Below are 21,724 nucleotides of genomic sequence, written 5' to 3'. Positions count from 1 at the left end.
CAAGAACTCAATCATTCCAAGAAACAAGAAGGGACAAAATATAAGAAGTAAAAGGAAATGACATTTTACATAAAATCATTCAAGGATTCCAAAAGCCACACCATAAATAAATTTTTTTTAAAAAATGCATTTCGAGTAATCAAAGAGCTACACCACAAATAACATCTAGAAACCAAAGCTCTTTAGGACCAAACACTAAATTTACCTCTACATCTGCGCAGCAAAACTGGACATGGTTACATAAGTTACATAGGAGATCAGTCGAAAATTCCAAAACCAAGCTCTTTAGGATCTGTTTCGACCATCCATGGAGCCCTGTGAAACGACACTACAGAATTAAACAAGTTAGAAACGTGCGACGAAAGTTCAAGACTGCTAGAAAAAATTCCTACTAATTCATCACGAACTTGATGGTCCCTTGTGCAGCACGATTAAGAAGAGTTTTCCTTGCCTCAACTGCGATCCCTTCAGGCTAGAAACAGAGGAAGAAGCTTTGATCAAGTAAAGTTTACACATAATTTCGAAAAAATGCAAGTTTTTGCCCCATCCCCCTCCTTCCAAATTCAATTTCTATCCCTGGTACTAGAGTGTACCTCTTCTGGAAACCAAACTCCGGGGCGAGTGCTTCCCTCAAGAATGGCTAGGACAAAAGCAGCTGTTGAAAATCCCACTGACCTGAAATCACAAAGATACAATTAAAAATAATAATTATAATCGTTTGCATGGTTTGAACAAATAATAAAAAATAATTACACAGATAGTTTCTTGTGGCTGAATATCCCGATTCTGTGGTATCCCTCGGAGCACTCCAAAAACCTGTTAATATTGAAAGGGGAAATATGTCAAAACGATCATATGGAGCAAAATTGAAACAACATGAGATATACTAAAAAAGTAAGCGTACTCGCATCGACACCTTCTCTCCAGCAAATCCATCTACTGCCCTCACTAAAGGGTCAAATAGTTGAACTAATTGCTGGACTTTACTTTTGTCTCTCAGGAATTCCTGCAGATTATACAAATCTTCAATAAATGCATTCAATTTAGATAATCTTACATCATCAATAACATTACACACAAAAAACTATTTTAAGTTGAATAATATCATATACCATTTGGGAAGCAAACTTATCATGACTGCCGAAATATAATTTTAAATGAATCCATGTAAAATCTCAATTTTCAGAATTTGATAAACATACAGGTGGAAGAAAATCTGTCATTGCTCCCATTCCCCAATTCCAGAAGAAAGGTGAAGTTCCAAACCGAGTGCTAACAGTTGGAACTCCAAAGACCTCGTGAATGCTCCTGCCCTCAGGCAAATTTCTGAAAGAATATATTCTTTTAACTGACTAATGATTGTCGCTTCTTGGTAGAATTTAGTATAAAAATAATAAAATAACATGCATTCTAATACAATAACAGGATAGTAATTTCCTGAATAAGCTTTTTCAAAATCCAGAATAAAATGATTTTCCAGAAACTTACAAGAGAAAAACATCCTTCTTTCCAATTCCAAGTCCAAAATTAATGTTAAGCATCCCGCTATAAGGTTTTAATTTGACCTTCTATCTTGTCAATTAAATTACTAAAATCAGTTAAATATTTAAATTCATAAATGGTGAAAACAAGAATATTTGATCATCAACCTTTGTTGTATGCAAGAAATTCCTCTCCCAGAAGTAAAAAGCTTGTGGATAATATAGTCGGGCCAGCACCCCCAGAGCCAGCTGTGTAGTAGTAGAACCTAAGAACAAGTAACAAAAATGACATTACCAAAAGTAACAAAACAGAATGGATTTTATGGAAATTTGAATGATATAATTGTAGGTTCACGAAAATAGTTACCTTAGTTTCTTTGGCTCACCTTCGGTTTCAAATTTTGATGCACGAACTAGCTCTGCTGCCATAACTAAGGTAAACAAGAAGCAGAAAGCATTAGTATTTGAGAGCAGAATAACTCATTGTTTCCGGCACCGAGATCAGATAAATCTTCGATGCGATGCAGACAACATCTGAAAATTTGGAAAATGGTGGGGCTCCACTGGAAGTTGTCTTATACTTCGAATACAGACTAAAGATGGTCTGAAACACCAAAATCAAAGCTGGAATCATCGAAAAAACGCAGGTGAAACAACGTGAAGGAAACAGCTCGCAAAAAGGCTCGGTGTCGGCACTAATAAGCATAAAAAACAGTGATTCATAGCCCAAAACGAAGCTACTGATGTAAGGAAGAAAACCGTCAAACCGTTTGAAATTTCGTCTCCGGATGAAAGAGATACGAGCCAAATATTGTGGCTGCTCGGGTACTAGCGAGAAATACAGAAAATGAAAAACAAGAAATAGATATCTGGCTATGGACATCAAACCTGGAGGAACCGGTCAGTGCTGCTAGGATTCAGACCTTGGGCTTTCCAATTACGGCATTGACGAGCAGTTCCTAGCGGTGGTGGATGGCTGGAGATGCAAAGCGGCGGCCGTAGGGTTGAAGAAGAAATAAGATCGATGGCGATGGGTTTTTTTCACTGTACGTACGATAGAAAATATATAAGAAAGTTAAAAGGCGAATGGGAGATAGGATCTGTTCATCTATTTACTTCAGCAAGTATCATTATATTTTTATTTTTTAACCTTTATACTTCATCAAATATAATATGCCGAAGTAAAATATGACACAAAATTATTAGTGAAGCCCGGGTTTTTTAAAATCCGAAGTAAAATGTGTGTTTTTACTTCGGCAGTCTAATTACTGAAGTGTATTGTTACATATTAATTCGTAATTATTAATTGACGAAGTAAATAGTGGCGAAGTAAAAGCTGAAAATTCTACTAGTGCATGCATCATATATAATAGGTAATTTGTATACTCGCGCCTATCGTATTGACCTTAGTCACTGACGTCCAGTGTTTTACTTAATGGATACCCTATTCGACGAAACATGTCTCAGGTTGGACAATATCAGTGGGTCGAAACAGGGTTGAGAGCTGGTGTTGTGGATGCATTGAGTTTCCATTAGTTCAGTAGTGTTATTACATGTGGGTCACTTCAGTTATTTTTATTAAATACGCATGCTGAATAAATTATTAACATTTTTTAACCAATAATAAATTATTAACATTGATATCATTAACAAGGAGAAAATCATTGATTTCTAATTTATGTTACTTTTAATTTTTTTTTCCTACTACGTACTAATTAACATGCAGTTATTTATCTTCTAGCTAGGCAATTATATATACACGTGCACGTACACACATATTGAGTTATCTTGGTAGTTTTGTAAATATATATGGGAAGAAATATACTATACCGGGAGTTCTACTACCACGACTTTGTATAAAATTTTCATGCGAATACCAAAAAACACCGATAGACTTCATATGTTTTGTTTTGCAACAAGAAATTCGTGCGAACTTATAATTATCAAAAAATTTATTATTAATTAATTATTTGTGGCAATTGGCATAGACTGATCACCCCAATGCGTATACGTACGTTTGCGGCCATATATTTTCAGCAGGACTTGGAATGTGAAGTTTACATAAAAGTGGTAAAATACTTGCTTTCGTGTATTGGAATGGGCAGCTGGAGTACTGCTTGAGGCCTGGAGCATCCCATTTCCATTTAATGAAAGTCCCTCAGCTTTAATTTATTGCACGCGAGCTGTATTCATAAAGTTTTTATACTAGAAAATGATAACCATGCAAAACAATGGGCTGCAATATATTAATTACAAGAACCTCTGACGTACGTGCATGATCTTCCTTTATTTCGTACTGCATGCTCTTCAGCATCAATATAATTAATTCTTGATTTAAACCCCAACAACACCATGTTTTAGTTTCGGGTTCAATTTCTTTTCCATCCATCTTTGTGATTTGTTTGGTACTGTCGCCGTTCATCTGCAAAAATGTGTGCTAATTTCATTCGACCGGTAAGAAACAACCGGCCATTGGCAAGGGAGGAAGAGAAGCTGGCCAAGATCTCAATCTGGTGGGATATCGATAGCTGTCCGATCCCCCCAAACTACGATGCGACGACGATCGTACACAACTTCACAGAGGCTCTGAGAGGATCGGACTTCGACGGAGAACTCTCCATCAATGTATTTGGAGACGTCGTTCGAATCAACCGTGATGTTATATCTCAGTTAAACCGAGCCGGGTTGAATATTATTCATGCACCTGTTAATGGTATGCATTTTTTTTTTCCTTTTTTTGTTTTTGTTTCGATTAATCAGTGATGTATTAATACGATGTGTGCTATATATTTCATCAGATTCGGACGATGCAGCCAGTTATATATTGATAGTTGATATGTGGTTTTGGACTCACGGTAATCGGCCTCCAGCAAATATATTATTGATATCTGGAGATTACGGTGTTTGGAATTCCTTAGCAGATTTGAATTCTTATGGATACAATAGCATGTTGGCATATCAAAGGACTACACCCATCGTGGATCCTCCCATTGCCATTGATATCATATGGCAATGGAGGAATTTGTTGAATGGAGAGCCTCCCGAGCCCATTCCAGATTAGTTTGCTTGTTCGATCAACAGCAAACTTTGATGTAATTCTTTTTTTTAAGGCTCTAGCTAGCTTAAATCGTGTAGTTTGATAAGTTGTTATTGTTAGTGCAAGTTAACTTATTTGTGTGGTCTTAAACATTATGTCGAATTAGTTAGATATATATTAAGTCTCATATTTTAGCAAAGTAATCTTTGGGGAAAAAATTAAAATTTTACAAAAAATATTTACAATGGGTAAATTTCTCAACAAAAATTAATAGATAATGCATATTTTAATATCAATTCTATAATGATAATTAAGATGGGAAACGCAATTACAAAAAGAATTCCTAAAAAGAAAACCATTATAAAAAAAATAGAATAATTAATGACATAATACGTATATACGCTGAGAATCAGCTCTTGGTGGTTGGGGCTTTCTTACTTGATTATCAAGCTTGTTAACTGTCCCCGCCCGTATGTTCCGCAAAAGTGAAATAAAATTTAAATGTAGTGTTTTATTTATCCTAAAATAATTGTAACTTTAAATGTATTATTTTTTTAAAAAAATTCATTAGCAACCATAATAATAACAATTAGTGCCTCTTGACATATGTAGAATAATCATTTTTATTAATTATATTGTCAAACTACACGATTTAAGCTAGCCTTAAAAAAACATTCAAAAATATTGAATTTGTTTCGTTGGAGCATCCAGTATTTTTTTCAAGACTCTCGTGTAGTTTGATCAATTGTTATTGTTAATTAGTGCAAATTTGTTTGTGCGTGGTTTTAACTTTTTCTCGTCTTAACATTATCTCAATTAAGTCAAGTATTGTGGAACTGAAATTTGTCGAAAATCAAAATCTCGTATTTTACAATGGTAAAAAAATTCTCAACAAAAATTTATAGATAACGCATGTTCAAATTTCAATTCAATATTGTTAAGATGGGAAAAGCAATTACAAAAAGAATTCCTAAAAAGAAAACCATTATAAATAGAAATAGAATAATTAATGACTTTGTTTATACGGGACAACATTTGACTTCTATACGATATAATATAACTGGCGTTTCAAGAAATGATTACACTTTTAATTACAGTGACATGATATATATGTATGTTCCGTAAAGTGAAAACTGAAATTTAAATGTAGTATTTTTTTTTAAAAGCCAAATGTAGTGTTTTATTTATATATCCTAAAAATTTGTAATTTAAATGAATTATTTTATAAAATAACATGATATTATATTTGGGAAAAATAAATTTCTATTTATTAATTTAAAAATAAGAAAATATAATATTTTTAAAACATATGGTCATTTTTTTATTAACTCAACTCATCAATCCGAAACGAAAAACATCAAGTTAGAGTTTGAAGTTTTAAGATTTGGGGTCAAATTGAGTTTAACCTGAAATGTGACGAAAAAAAATGTGTTGGGTTATGTGTTATTGCCTTATTGGTGATATGATTATTTAAACATTAAAACATATTGAGCCTTTTTGGTTGGATCATCATTAATCAGGAGATGCACTTTAATTATTAATTTTTTTAAAAAAATACGTGCTTTTGAAAAATATTATAAATATGTATTTTAGAATATATAACTTCTTCTATTTTTAGCTTTTGCTTCTAATTAAATTAAAAATAAAAGTAAAAATAAAAATATTTATCGTCGAAATCGATTATTTTTTTTTAAAAAAAAAACTTAAAAAAACCAAAAGTTTTTTAATCCTTTTTTTATATTACAATTTCTGCATCCAAATTAGCTCAAAGAATTTTTTTTTTTAAAAAAAATCATAACAATTAATACGGTGGTTATAGACTCATTTTTATTTTTATTTTTAACTCAAAATCAATCTTAAAAAATTTATTATTCCTTTCATACACCAAAAATTAAAACAAACTCATCATATCTTCCCATCTCACATTAATTTATCAGGCAATCGCAATAATACAAAATACAATTTTTTTTTCCAATATCCGTTTCTGATCAATTGTTTTACTATATTATAAATTATATAATTGTATTTTACTAAGTGGTTTTATGATAGTATAATTGTATTTAATTTTATATTTAATTTTTATTTCTTATCATTTAAATTAAAAAATTTAATAACTTTTATATTAAAATTTTGTTACTTCATGATTTGTTGTGTATTTTTACAAATCACACAGATGGCGTGTACCAAAATAATTGTATACATGGTATGATTCCTTTACCCTGAAAAATATTTGCCCTACTTGCTAAAATAAAGTACTTGGACTCAATTAAAGAAACGTACATGGCATGGGAAAGGTCAAAAGCTGCAAAAGGTAATTGACGTACGCGGTACGACGGTACATGAATTAATTTTGTGTACTATTATATAATATTACAGTTTAATCTAATCTAATTTGGTTTAGATTGTAATATTGGATGATTTTAAAGAAACCATTGGGAAAAATATTAATGAATTATTTCATTAATATACAAAAATATAATGTAAAAATAAAATCAGAAAACATATATGTTATAATTCATTTGTTAGGTCATCTTCAATCCATTTACGTTGTTTTAACGCAACACTAACTTCAAAATAATATAATTTCTAATTCAAATATAAAATTCATCTATAAATAATAATTTATTCCACATCATATTTATTAACTTAATTAAATATCAATAAATTAATTATATATTTAATTAATTTCTATAATGATAATGATTTAAACAATAAATTAATTTAAATTAGTAATTAAATTTTACAAAATACTACTTCAAGAAATTTATACAATAAATTTAAAAATATTTACATGGTATGTATAATTTTTTTTATAGCTTTTAATTTTATATTACACATTAACTAATTAAAATTTGATTGTTTTAAGCAAATAAATATGCTGTTATATTATTAAATTAATTTAAATAAAAGTTTAAATTTACGACATAAAATAATGAAATGATTATAAATAAAATCATTATTATTATTAAACTTAAAATACATGACATTAAAATAATTAAATAAATAAACCGGATCTTCAAAATCGATATAATTGGCTGCCTGCCTCCGTGTTTTTAATGCAATCTTCCCGAACACTTGTTTTAGTTTCGGGTATTTCTTTCTTCTCCATCTTTTTTCATTTGGTACTGCCGCCGATCATATATCTTCAAAATGTGTGCTAATTTCATTCGACCGCTAAGGAACAACCGACCATTGGCAAGAGAGGAAGAGAAGTCGGCCAAGATATCGATATGGTGGGATATCGAAAACTGCCCGATCCCCACAGACTACTTTCCTGCCTGGGTCACAAACAACTTCTTGCAGGCGTTGCGCCAAGCCAACTTCCAGGGACCTGTGGACATATCTTTATATGGAGACGCGATCCAAGTTGGAAATCGGTTGACGAATTGTGGCTTGAGACTTTATCACGTGCCTAGTGATGGTATATATGCTGGTTTTTTTTTTTTTTTTTTTTTGGGTTCGATCTGATCTTAAAAATAATATGTGTTGTACGATCGAACATGTTCTAATGTGTTTTACTTTACCTACGTTATTTTTATCTGGTGCAGCAAGTGTAGGTAGGGTACTGATGAACCACGTGTTTTCATGGGCTCACGACAATCCACCCCCAGCGAATATTTTGCTGATATCTGGAGATGTCGATGCTTGGAAAGAATCGATCCCACTGAAAGAGTCGGGATACAATGTCATGTTGGCGCATCAAACCACTTCTACGCCTACCATGAATCCTCTCGCCGATGTCGTGTGGCAGTTCACTAGTCTGTTGAATGGAGAGCCGCCCGAGCCTATTGATCATGTTCAATAGGCGTAAATCATCTTGCTAGTTTCTGTTATGCTATTTTACTTTTTTTTTTCTTCTTTTTTTATGGAATTATGTTGAATGGTTTATGGTATGTTTGTGAGCACAACTTTCTTTGTCAAACATTTGCTCTAACTTATTTTTTTTTCTTGGTTTAAAAAACTCCAAATCTATCATACAGTGTGATTTGTGCGAAACAAAAGGTTCGTTATGAAACTTAAAAGTAAAGTTAAAATCAAAGTCTCATATTTTAACAAGTTTATATTGAAATATAATAATAATATAAGCGACATATTACAATGGTTGAATTTCTCGACAAAAAGTAACTGATAATGCAATGTTCAATCTAACGTATTAATATGTGAAAAGCAATTAAAAAATCCTCAAAATTAAGAAAGCAATTAAACTATTAGTCAGATTAGAATAATTATTGACTTTGTTTATGCCGACAAAAATTTTGACTTGTATAAGATGTAATATAATCGGGAGATCCGATCCATTGGCGGATTCTCGAACCCAATAATTTTATCTATATGTATGTATTTGCAGATAAACTATTTATTATATTGTGAGCTTGGACCAACAATAAGAAATAGAGGTTCATTTGTCTTTGATTTTATTTTAACTTTTTCTTTTCAAGAATTTCAGAATAATTGATTTCATTAATATATTTTTTTCTTTAAAAAAGAAGTACTACAAACGTCCCAGACTTGCCAAGCCTATGGCACCAAATGTCTAACATCCCAATCTGAATTCGCAGGGATACAATAGCATGTTGGCATATCAAAATACTACACCGATCATGGATCCTCCCATTGATATCAATGTCATATGACAATGGAGGAGTTTGTTGAATGGAGAGCCCCCCGGAGCCGATCGATTCGAGATTAGCTTTGTTCAACAACAAACTTTGATGTATTTTTTATAAGGCTCTAGCTTAAATCGTGTAGTTTGATAACTTGTTATGGTTAGTGCAAGTTAACTTGTTTGTGTGGTCTTTAACATTATGTCGAATTAGTTAGATATGGTAAAATCTAAGTCTCATATTTTAGCGAAGTAATCTTTGGAGAAAAATTTAAATTACACAAAATATTTACAATATTTCTCAACAAAATTAATAGATAATGCATGTTTTAATTTCAATTCAATAATGTTAATTAAGATGGGGAAAGCAATTACAATAGAATCAATCGAAATATTAGATTCTTTCGGTTTTATATGCTTTCAAATACGAGAAAAAGATGAACCGTTGTTGATTTGAAGAGGTACGTGGCATGAATGAGAAATAGAAAGAGTTTGCCAAAACAATAAACATAAAATAAAGCGTGAAAAAACACAAATAATATTTTTGGGATTCTAAAAGAAGCTTCAACATAATGACAAGATACGTATATATTTTTTGGATTCTAAAAGAACTTGCCAGATAACACTTTCTCTGTAATAAAAAAAAAAAAAGGAGAACTTGGGATTCGGTTCCTAAGTTGATTCAATCACAATGTCAGAAAAAATTTGTTTTAATTCTCTCGTTTCACATTTCTTTTTATATATGAAAATTGATATAAAATATTAAATATATGATACTAATATAATATATTTAAGTTGTCTCCAAAGCCAAAAGTAATGAATCGAATGACACGACATTCGAAAGGAAAATATACTATTTTCCGCGCGTGTGACCGGAAATAAAACTCAAAGTTAATAACATAATATGGTATCATATTTGTAAAAAAATTATTACATTTTGATTGTAAACATATTTGATGTATGCTTCTAGTTAAAATTTTCGTACACAGAAACACATAAAATGTGAATTACACATTATCTTAAGTATTGTAAACACATATATTTAAAATTATGAAATAAAGTTATTTGAGCTTCTTCTTTAAAATAAAAAATAAAAAGAGGATTACATGTCTATTTATTCTTCGCCAAGTTATCCATTATTTTGATATTTCACATGAGGATTGTATTCATTTTACCATAAAATGTCATGTTTTACATTTGCAATTTTTATTTTTCCGATTGAAACAAGATATTATCAAAAAAATATTATGATAATATATATAGTAAAATATTTATTAATATATATAATACAAAAATACATTTTACTACAAGGAGATCTTCTGTGAAACTATCTCACGAATATATATCGTGAGACGGATCGACCTAATATACAGTTAGAATGAAAAACATTAAGAAATGCGTTGGGTTATGTACTTATGTGTTATTGGTGATATGATTATTTAAACATTAAAAAAAATTGAGTTTTTTTGGTTGGAGCAGCCAGGACTAGGAGATTAAAAACACTTATTTCTTTAATAAAAATATGTGTTTTTTAAAAATATTTATAGAAATGTATTTTAAAATCTATAACTTATACTTCTGGATTTTGTGTCTAATTATATATTTTAAAAAACAAAAATAATTTTCAATATTTATCCAAACTTTGAAATCCATTATCTTTTTTTACAAAAAAAACTTAAAAACCGAAGTTTGAAAGAATTTTTTTATATTACAACTTCTGCATCCAAATTAGCTCAAAGATTTAAAAAAAATCATTTGAATTGATGGATTTGATTTGAAGGGTATTTCCGAAAACAAATATTGAAAATGAACCAAGTGTTTTCCTTGGTTTGGAGAAATGAGGTATTTACACCTCAACCTAGTGGTATTTTAAAAAATATAGATTGCAATCTAAAATGACCATAATACCCACCATTATAAATATTATTTGGAGTGCAAGATGTATGTTTCTCTCCTTTCTCTTTTTTGGTTTGTTAATCACTCTCTCTTTCCTAATTTCTCATTCCTTCTCACTTTGTAACGGGATGAAATCCTCTACTACACTTTGTGCTATAAATAGTGCTATACTTTGCTAAAAAAACTTTGTTTGCACAAATTATAAAAAATTAAATTCACTAAACAACATGGATGAACAATATTTAATTAATCATTGATAAAATTTTTGATTCACCTATTTTTTCAATTAAAATTTGCAATAAATCGTGTCCCAAGCACAATAAATGAGTAAAACAATGTATTGATGATTTTTTTAATTGAAAAAATAGGTGAATCAAAAATTTTATCAATAATTAATTATATTTTGTTAATTCGTGTTGTTTAGTGCATTTAATTTTTAATAATTTGTTCAAACATCGTTTTTTTTAGTAAAGTGTAGCACGGTTTATAGCACCAAGTGTAGCAGAGGATTTCGTCCCCTTTGTAACATACTTCCTTATTGTGATATAATATTATTTTGTGTGCATATACCAAAATCAACCTATCAATTGATCTATTCTACATTTTTATCTATTAAATAGTCCCAATTAAAATTCGTGTCTCAATAAGATATCTCTTTTAATAAGCTCTTGTTTGTGTATAATAAAGTATATACTTGTTATAAATCATAATAGAAATAGAAAGATGAGTAAAGAGAATTCATGAGATGAGAGAGAATTCATATGAGTCAATACTCAGGTGCAATTATTATTGAACTCAATCACCCTATTTATAGGGAAAGATTACAAGATATAAATCTTTACAGATATTATCTTGACATATTTATAAAGATCACGAATCTTCCAAATCTAACTAAATAAGATAATCATCTATAATAATAATATTTTTTTAGAACACTCCCCATTAGATGATTATTTGCACAAGCAATAGATTCTTGAAAATCTCCATTTGGCAAGATGGATGCTCGGGAACTTCATTGGGACTCAAGTGCTGCCTCGTTAAAACCTTGACAATAAAACCCCGTGGAAAAAATTTGAACGAAGGAAAAAGAGTACATCACCATATACTTTCTTTGGATTCCCGACGATGGATGCGCCTCGTTAAAATCTTATCAGGAAAAACCGAGTGGGACAAAATCCTAATGAAGGAAAAAGAGTACGACATCTCTTGATACTTGTTAATTGCCTCATTAAAAACTTTGTTATGAAAAACCACGTGGAAAAAAAATCATAAACAAGGGAAAAAGAGTACAAATTTAATTGACCGCCCTCTTGCAAGCATCACTTTCAATTATTAACTCTTAATATTTCAATCTTATGCACTATTTTGCCAAAAATTGATTCAGGTGCTGATTTTGCCATATATATGGTACTTCAAGACCAAATATTTTTTTTTCTTCTTGAAGTTGGCAAAAACAATATTTTGAGCATCGAATCTTTCGATGATGTTTTTATATGTATCACCATCAAATCAGTGCATCCATGATAAGTGCAAATATTTTCTCATAATCTAATTGAAATATTTTGAGAAACTTTGCTAAAATTTGCTAATATTGCCACATATCATTGTTATTGAAAGTTCAACAAATTTTAGTTCAAAATAATCATCATTTTGCGTAATAGCAAAACACACGAATGATTATATCATTTTGATCCCAAATAATTTGTGAAATCTCATATTTTGATATACTTGTTATTCTTCATGAATAACATAATCCAAATTGGATTCATTGAAATAATTGGTCGTTCACGCTTCTAACGTCCTTTTTCATTTACTTGCAAGTAGTATAAGATATGGTCCTGCATGACGTCGATTTATTTCATAAAGACCAGCCTCCATTGTTCTTTTCACATTGAGATATTCACACATTTTCTTTAAAGGGGTTTCGTCACTTAAGACGATTTAAATTATTCAACTTGAACATAAATGAAGCTAAACGATCTTATACACAAGATCAAATAATGTATTTGAGATTTAAACTTTGAACATCATGTTCACTTTATATTTCATTGGGATTGATCTCAAATATTCTTGTAGCTTCTATTTTCTCCCCCTCAATGTTGGAAACATTGTTTTACAAGAATAATAAATGAGAATATCGCGTCATAAAATCTCATTTTTCAAGATAATTGATCATAAGATTCAATATATTTCCAACATATTTACAATCCCTTCAAGAGATTTATTGTAGTTCATTTCTCGCACAAACATTAACTTTCAGTACATAATCATTTGACATAATATTTATAATATATCTTTCAGATATCCCCAAATATGAAGCATTTAATCTCATGGTTTAATAGTTGATTGGAGGCAAAATAAATCAACTAAACCAACATATTTATAATCATAAAATTGATATATATATCCTCTTTTGATCAAGCTTGTCTTGATTACATATTCTGGAAGTTTTTTTCAATACGTATTTTCGCAAACATCTTGTTGTACTTCGTAGGCCCACGTTATTTATTCAATCCAGATAAAATGGGGATTCTCTACCAATTTGATCTAATGATAGTGATATCGAATTTGATAAGCCAATAAAAATTCATAAAATCTTCTGGATTTTTGATTCAAAAACATCCATATTTATCGATCCAGGAACTTTTGGCTCGTTCATTAACAACTTTGTGCACTATCAATAGTTTTTCAACTATTTATATAATTTGAATGCTCAATTCAATCCATTATGTCAAACTCTGAAAGTATTTGTATCAATGATATTTTTGGAGCTCTTTAGCTCTTCTAGAAATATTGATTTGTAATATACTATTTAAACCAAAATCAATATCTACTAGATTAAAAAATACATATACGTCATTATTGCGTATCACTATTTTATAATATCAAGCTCATCATCTTTTTTCATCGTCAATCAAGCGATCTTATAGATCTTTAAAACATTCATTCAACATACGATGAAACATATGATTTGGATAGACATCAATGGTCTCCACAAACTTTTATATCTTGCTTGATAGATATCAATAAATCTTTTTACGTACTTCAGGTACGATAGTGATACGAGATACCGATGTATATTTATTACAATACTTTATTGTGACATATATCTCAATATTTTGTGCCGAATACATAATTCATATCCCGCTTCATACGAGATAACATATTCTTCCTTGAAGAATTAAACTACAGTGTATCAACTGTGTTCATTGACACTGTCATATTCACTTAAAAGAATGGACCACATTAATCAGACAACTTTCATAATTGTCTTTTCTTGAACAAAATAATATAAATAAGATATTATAATTAAAGAATAAAAAATCGGGCGTACCTTTTCAAATACATGTATGCATCAAGTAGATCATTTACCTTCAAAAGTAACATTCGATCTATCACGAATATCATTTTACATTAAATTCATGTTCCTACATGTAAGATAATAACATGTAATAAAAATACTCTATCGTTCATTTAAAAATGATAGCTTTAATCAAATGATTGAAAAAATTCAAAATTTATATCCACAATCAAAATTGAGAAATTTAAAATCCATAATCAAAATTTTATGGAATAAAGATGTAACAACCCAATATGTCCTTAAAATGTATATAATTTCTCAAATAAGAAAATTTATCACCAAATTGCATAATCAATATATCATGATATATATTGACTAATAGATTCATAAAATTTGTAGTTCTTATTTTATATCATCAAAATAATTTATTTGAATCAAAACACATGCTAGAGTTTTTCAAAATTTAGTTTAAACATAAATAAAAACTCAATTTGTCAAAAATAAACCAGTTCAATAAATAAATAAAATGGCTTGAAGTTAGTCATATATTAACCCCTTAATATCATCATGCATAGGCTACCATCAATCTATCGTCGTCGCTGCCCAATATAGATGATGATCCAATTCATTGGGTTTAACGTTTATTTTTTTTTCGATTGATAATGTTGCGATCTTACTACCGCAAATTCATAATCGTCAATCAATAGCCTATGCAGTTCATCATTGAACATCAAGTCGTTATTCATAAAAATAGTAAAAAATAATATATCATGCTTCTTCTAGAGCATTAAAAACAAATATATGATTTGAATCGATATCAAGTCAATATCTTTTGATATATATCCCACATATATCTTTAATAATATTTTCTTATGGATATTGACAATTTTAGATCATATATCGATATTCATTGAGAAATTGTACTAAATTTCCCAATTTATAAGATGCTCAACAACCAAAAGGGCATTAAATTATATTCTTCGAGAATATTTCCAAATCTTGGATCTTATATTAATATTCTTCATGAATATTATCAAATCTTGCATCTTTTATCAATATTTCAGTATTGATATATTTTGACATGAGATCAATTTCTTCAATGATATTTATAGATATTTGTTATCATATCAGATATCAATCATGATTTCTTCACTTTCTCAATATACGAAATCATATATCTCATCTTTATCATGAATCTATTCAGATTGTTAATATATTATATTATAACTAGGAATCTCTTTAGATTCTCAATATATTTGATCTTATGTCAGATCTTAATCTTGATATCTCAATATTCAATATATTATATCATGAATTCATGAATATCTTTCGATATATCAAAATTGTAATCATGAATCTCTCAAAATTCTCAATATATTATATCATGATCATGAATTTCTTCAAATTCTCAATATAAAATCATGTTATGCTACTTTATAGTCATCAACATATTCATGATATTTCATGGGCACCAATATATCAATTATTTTATTTGTGCTACTTCTAGAGCACCAATGAATATATCTTTGTGCTACTTCTAGATCACCAATGAATATCTCTCATAAATTTGAGTATTGACAACACGTTGTGTTATTCCAATAGCATCAATAAAACGAGAATTATTTTCGTTCTCAGTTGGTTACGTGTTATAAATCATAATATAAATAGAGAGATGAGTAGAGAGAATTCATGAGATGTGAGAGAATTCATGAGAGTCAATACTCAGGTGCAATTATTATTGAACTCAATCGCTCTATTTATAGGAAAAGATTGCAAGATACAAATCTTTACAGATATTATCTTGACATATTTATAAAGATCACGAATCTTCCAAATCTAACTAAATAAGATAATCATCTATAATAATAATATATTTATAACAATACTCACAATTCAATTCATATACGTTTGCTGCCATATATTTTCAGCATGACTTGGAATGGGAAGTTTACATAAAAGTGGTAAAATACTTGCTTTCATGTGTTGGAAGGAAAGTCCCTCAGCTTTTTAAAACATTGCGTAAAAGTGAAAACTAAAATTTAAATGTAGTGTTTTTTTTTTTAAAAGCCAATACGATCACCGACATGTACTATTTATTAAATTTAAGACATATATAATAATTAAAAGTTTCAAAAATTAACTCAACTCGATCATCATCCCTATACGAAAAACATCTAATTAGGGTTTGGAGTTTTAAGATTTGGGTCAAAATGAGTTTAACCAGACATGTGACGGAAAAAAATGTGTTGGGTTATGTGTTATTAAATATTAGTGATATGATTATTTAAACATTAAAAAATATTGAGCTTGTTTGGTTGGATCATCCATGAGATTAAAGCACTCTTATTTTTTTTTTAAAAATACTTATAAAAATATTTATCCAAACACCAAAATCGATTATTTTTTTTATAAAAAAATAACTTTAAAATATTTAAGTTTATAAAGTAGCTCAAAGATTAAAAAGAATCATCAGAATTAATACGGTGGTTATAGACTCATTTTTAATTATTTTTTATACTCAAAATCAATCTAAAAAAATTTATTATTCCTTTCATACACTAAAAATTTTAACAAACTTATCATATCTTCCCATCTCACAGTAATTTATCAGGCAATCGTAATAATAAAAATACATTTTGTTTCCAATATCCGTTTCTCATTGTTTTACTATATTATAATTGTATTTTACTACATGGTGTTTTATTATAGAATAATTGTATTTGTTTTTATATTTATATTTATTTCTTATCATTTAAATTAAAAAAATTAATAACTTTTATATTAAATTTTTTTTACTTCTTTCCTTGTGTATTTTTATTAATCACACAGATGGCGTGTACCAAAATAATCGTATAAACGGTATGATTCGTTTACCTAAAAAATATTGCCCTACTGCTAAAGTAGTTGGATCAATTAAAGAAACGTACATGGCAATATGGCATGGGAAAGGTAAAAGCTGCATTAATTTTGTGCACTATATTACAGTTTAATCTCAATTGGTTTATCTTGTAATATTGGATAATTTTAAATAAACCATTGGAAAAAATATTAATGAATTATTTCAAATGTATAAAACAAAATAATGCAAAAATTAAATCACGAAAATATGTATATAACTCATTTGTTAGCTCGCATGTAATGATGTGATTCTTCCATTTCGTAGGCTCGCCTGACATTGGCTATAATTAAAATGTTAAAGGTTGGGATGTCTTGTTAAATTTTTATTGGAAATTAATACTTTATTTTTAATATTGTACTGGAAATCACCGTAATTATTATTTTTATTATTATTATTATTATTATTTTAAAAATGAAAAAGGCTGGACGGCTGGACCGTTGGGGACCTCTTTTTTAATTTAATACCCCAAACACTCTTAACTTTGTATTTCCTTTTTTTATTATTAAAAAAGAAAAAACGAAACCTTCTTAAATTTGCAAGTTCCAAGGGAACCCATATCTTCTTGGCGGAAACCCAAAATCACGGCCGAAGATCCCAAAACCTAGAACATGACTGCTTGAACGAATCCCTGAAATCACTTGGTTTTTAAGGGTGAGAAAGCTATATTTTTCCGTTTCCATTGTTTTATTATACAAATGGGGGACTTTTTCTTCTTGTTTTTAAGGGTGAGAAAGCTATATTTTTCCGTGTTGTTGATTATATTTTTTCTTGATTCGCGTGGCTCCGATGTAACTTGGAAGCGTTCAATCGATGCGGGGGCAGCGATGAGATGATTTGGTAAGAAATTTGTTTCCCCTTAATTTTCAGTGCGCGCGAGTTTATATTCATATGCACACTGTTCATTTGATATAATGTGTTAATAGAACGTTAAATTTTTAAATCATTTGCATTTCGGAGAATTACAAACAGAACAGGAAGATTTTTAGTTTTGTAGGCTCGGTATATATATATATATATATATATATATATATATATTTTGCAAATTTAGAACACTATAGTGTAATTTATTAAACTGGAGAGATCTAAAGTACTATAAGTTAGAACTAATTAAGCTTTATGTCATGAAGGAAGGACAAAGTTTCCAAAAATCATCACTTGACTTGAAAGAATTGAAGATTTACAAAATCAATAATACACAAATTTACAGAATTGTTAGTGTAGCAAGCCACATTATATATATACCTTAAGATGAACCCTGGGGGGAAGAGAGGAAATTGTTGTTTGTTATTTTCTCTTTGTCAATGGAATTTGTTTGTATTTTAATTAGTTTTCTAGGTTTTAAGTTTTTTAAAGCTTGAATTTTGGGTTATTATATTTAACATTAACAGCATAAGAAGTGTGAAAAAAATGCGTTGGGTTATGTACTTGTGTGTTATTGGTTATATGATTATTTAAACATTAAAAAATATTGAGTTTTTTTGGTTGGAGCAGCCAGGACTAGGAGATTAAAAACACTTATTTCTTTAATAAAAATATGTGTTTTTTTAAAAATACTTATAGAAATGTATTTTAGAATCTATAACTTCTACTTTTGGCTTTTGTTTCTAATTATATTTTTTAAAAAAACAAACAAAATTTTCAATATTTATCCAAACTTCGAAATCCATTATCTTTTTTTAAAAAAGAAACTTAGAAAACCTAAGTTTGAAAGCATTTTTTTATATTACAACTTCTGCATCCAAATTAGCTCAAAGATTTAAAAAAATCATTTGAATTGATGGATTTGATTTGAAGGGTATTTCCGAAAACAAAGATTGAAAATGAACCAAGTGTTTTCCTTGGTTTGGAGAAATGAGGTATTTACACCTCAACCTAGTGGTATTTAAAAAAATATAGATTGCAATATAAAATGACCATAATACCCACCATTAGAAATATTATTTGGAGTGCAAGATGTATGTTTCTCTCCTCTCTCTTTTTTGGTTTGTTGATCACTCTCTCTTTCCTTTCCCATCCCTTCTCACTTTGTAACATACTTCCTTATTGTGATATCATATTATTTTGTGTGCATATACCAAAATCAACCTATCAATTGATCTATTCTACATTTTTATCTATTAAATAGTCCCAATTAAAATTCGTATCTCAATAACATATCTTTTTTAATAAGCTCTTGTTTGTGCATAATAAAGTATAAACTCACCCCAATTCAATTCATATACGTTTGCTGCCATATATTTTCAGCATGACTTGGAATGGGAAGTTTACATAAAAGTGGTAAATTACTTGCTTTCATGTGTTGGAATGGGCAGCTGGAGCATCACATTTAAGGAAAGTCCCTCAGCTTTATAGTTTCGGGTTTTTCTTCTCCATCGATCTTCTTGTTTGGTACTGTCGCCGTTCATCTGCAAAAATGTGTGCTAATTTCATTCGACCGGTAAGAAACAACCGGCCATTGGCAAGGGAGGAAGAGAAGCTAGCCAAGATCTCAATCTGGTGGGATATCGATAGCTGTCCGATCCCCACAAACTACGATCCAACGATGATCGTACATAAGTTCACAGAGGCGCTGAGAGGATCGGACTTCGACGGAGAACTCTCCATATATGTATATGGAGACGTTGCTCGAATCGACCCTCAAGTTGTATCTCAGTTGTTCCAAGCCGAGTTGGCAATTATTCACGTACCTGGAGATGATGATGATGGTGGGCATTTTTTAATATTTTTATTTTTATTTTTTTCCGATTAATTATAAAGTGATCATAATTTAACTTGTGTTTAATATATATATATATATATATAAATTGATTAGGTGAGAATGATGCAGCCAGTTTAGACATGATACAGGATATGTTGATATGGGCTTCCAATAATGAGCCTCCAACAAATATATTAGTGATATGTGGAGAAGACGATATGTGGGGTTCTCTACTCCATTTGAATTCGATGGGATACAATAGCATGTTGGCATATCAAAGGACTTCAGCAGCGATCGTGGATCCCCCCATTCCTATCATATGGCAATGGAGGAGCTTATTGAGTGGAGAGCCGCCCGAGCCCATGCCAGATTAATTAGCTTCTTAATTGCATGGAGATCAAACTTTAATTTGATGTTTATTTTTTTTTTCAAGCCTCTCGTGTCGTTTGATAACTTGTTATGGTTAAATATTAGTGTTTATCTAAAATCAAAATCTCGTATTTTAATTGTCAAAAAAAAAAAAAACTCGTATTTTAGCGACAGAAATTAAAAAATTATACAAAAGATTTACAATGGTTAAAATTCTCAACAAAACTTAATAGATAACGCACGTTCAAATTTCGATTCAATATTGTTATGATGGGAAAAGCAATTACAAAAAGATTTCCTAAGAAGAAAACCATTATAAATAGAAATAGAATAATTAATGACTTTGTTTATACGAACAACATTATTGACTTGTATTGACTTCGTGGACCCGTATGTATTGATGAATTATCACCTTAATTGGATATATAATGGGATAATACCTTTGTAGTTAATATAAAATCAGCGGGCCTAGGCAAACTAGGAGGGACTAGCTAGGCAGAAATGGTTTGTTTTTTTGGGCTTTTAAATTTAAAAGTCCAATAAAAACCGACGAAATTTTTTATTCACTCATCCACCAAAACTTTCTCCACGTCGTTTTCAAAGAGAGGATAAGAAAATTATGGAAAATAATAAGCAGAGAAAATTATGAATAATAATAAGTAGAGAAAATTTGTGATATTTTATTATTTATGTAATTTTGAACTCGTTTTAAATTTGATGTTATTGTGATAAATATTTGGATATTTAATAGAGAAATACTAAGATAAACAAAAATAATTGGATATTTAGGCTAAAAATAAAAAACCGCCTAGGCGGCATCTAAGCGTCTAGGCACTAGGCGGTAGGTGACCGCCCGCCTACCGCGTAGCGCATTTTAGAACATTGCGTAAAATTGAAAACTAAAATTTAAATGTAGTGTTTTTTTTAAAAGCCAATACGATCACCGACATGTACTATTTATTAAATTTAAGGCATATATAATAATTAAAAGTTTCAAAAATTAACTCAACTCGATCATCATCCCTATACGAAAAACATCTAATTAGGGTTTGGAGTTTTAAGATTTGGGTCAAAATGAGTTTAACCAGACATGTGACGGAAAAAAAATGTGTTGGGTTATGTGTTATTAAATATTAGTGATATGATTATTTAAACATTAAAAAATATTGAGCTTGTTTGGTTGGATCATCCATGAGATTAAAGCACTTTTATTTTATTTTAAAAAAATACTTATAAAAACATTTATCCAAACCCCAAAATCGATTATTTTTGTTTAAAAAAATAACTTTAAAATATTGAAGTTTTTAAGGCTTTTTTTGTTTATATTACAACTTCTACATCCAAAGTAGCTCAAAGATTAAAAATAATCATCAGAATTAATACGATGGTTATAGACTCATTTTTAATTATTTTTTATACTTAAAATCAATCTAAAAAAAT

The 21,724-nt window shown here is 29.5% G+C and overlaps 1 protein-coding gene, 1 long non-coding RNA gene and 1 pseudogene across 2 annotated transcripts; 2 read left to right on the top strand and 1 right to left on the bottom strand.

Annotated features, from left to right (window-relative positions):
* Nucleotides 1-257: 257 nt before the first annotated feature.
* On the bottom strand, nt 258-1,910 carry LOC140860774 (uncharacterized; annotated as a pseudogene).
* Nucleotides 1,911-3,911: 2,001 nt separating this feature from the next.
* On the top strand, nt 3,912-4,542 carry LOC140860773 (uncharacterized). The gene is made up of 2 exons (XM_073263782.1): nt 3,912-4,194; nt 4,280-4,542. The coding sequence occupies exons 1-2, from the start codon at nt 3,912-3,914 to the stop codon at nt 4,540-4,542; spliced, it is 546 nt and encodes a 181-aa protein (XP_073119883.1).
* A 13,185-nt stretch (nt 4,543-17,727) lies between these two features.
* Nucleotides 17,728-20,399, top strand: LOC140866707 (uncharacterized). The gene is made up of 4 exons (XR_012144961.1): nt 17,728-17,868; nt 18,018-18,054; nt 19,462-19,922; nt 20,030-20,399. It is a non-coding gene; the product is annotated as an uncharacterized lncRNA (long non-coding RNA).
* The last annotated feature ends 1,325 nt before the right edge of the window (nt 20,400-21,724 follow it).

This window comes from Henckelia pumila, chromosome 4, assembly GCF_033568475.1.
Source record: "Henckelia pumila isolate YLH828 chromosome 4, ASM3356847v2, whole genome shotgun sequence".
In the NCBI taxonomy this organism is placed as follows: domain Eukaryota; kingdom Viridiplantae; phylum Streptophyta; class Magnoliopsida; order Lamiales; family Gesneriaceae; genus Henckelia; species Henckelia pumila.
The sequence above is the reverse complement of the archived record's forward strand: the minus strand, read 5'-3'. Positions and strand labels throughout refer to the sequence as shown.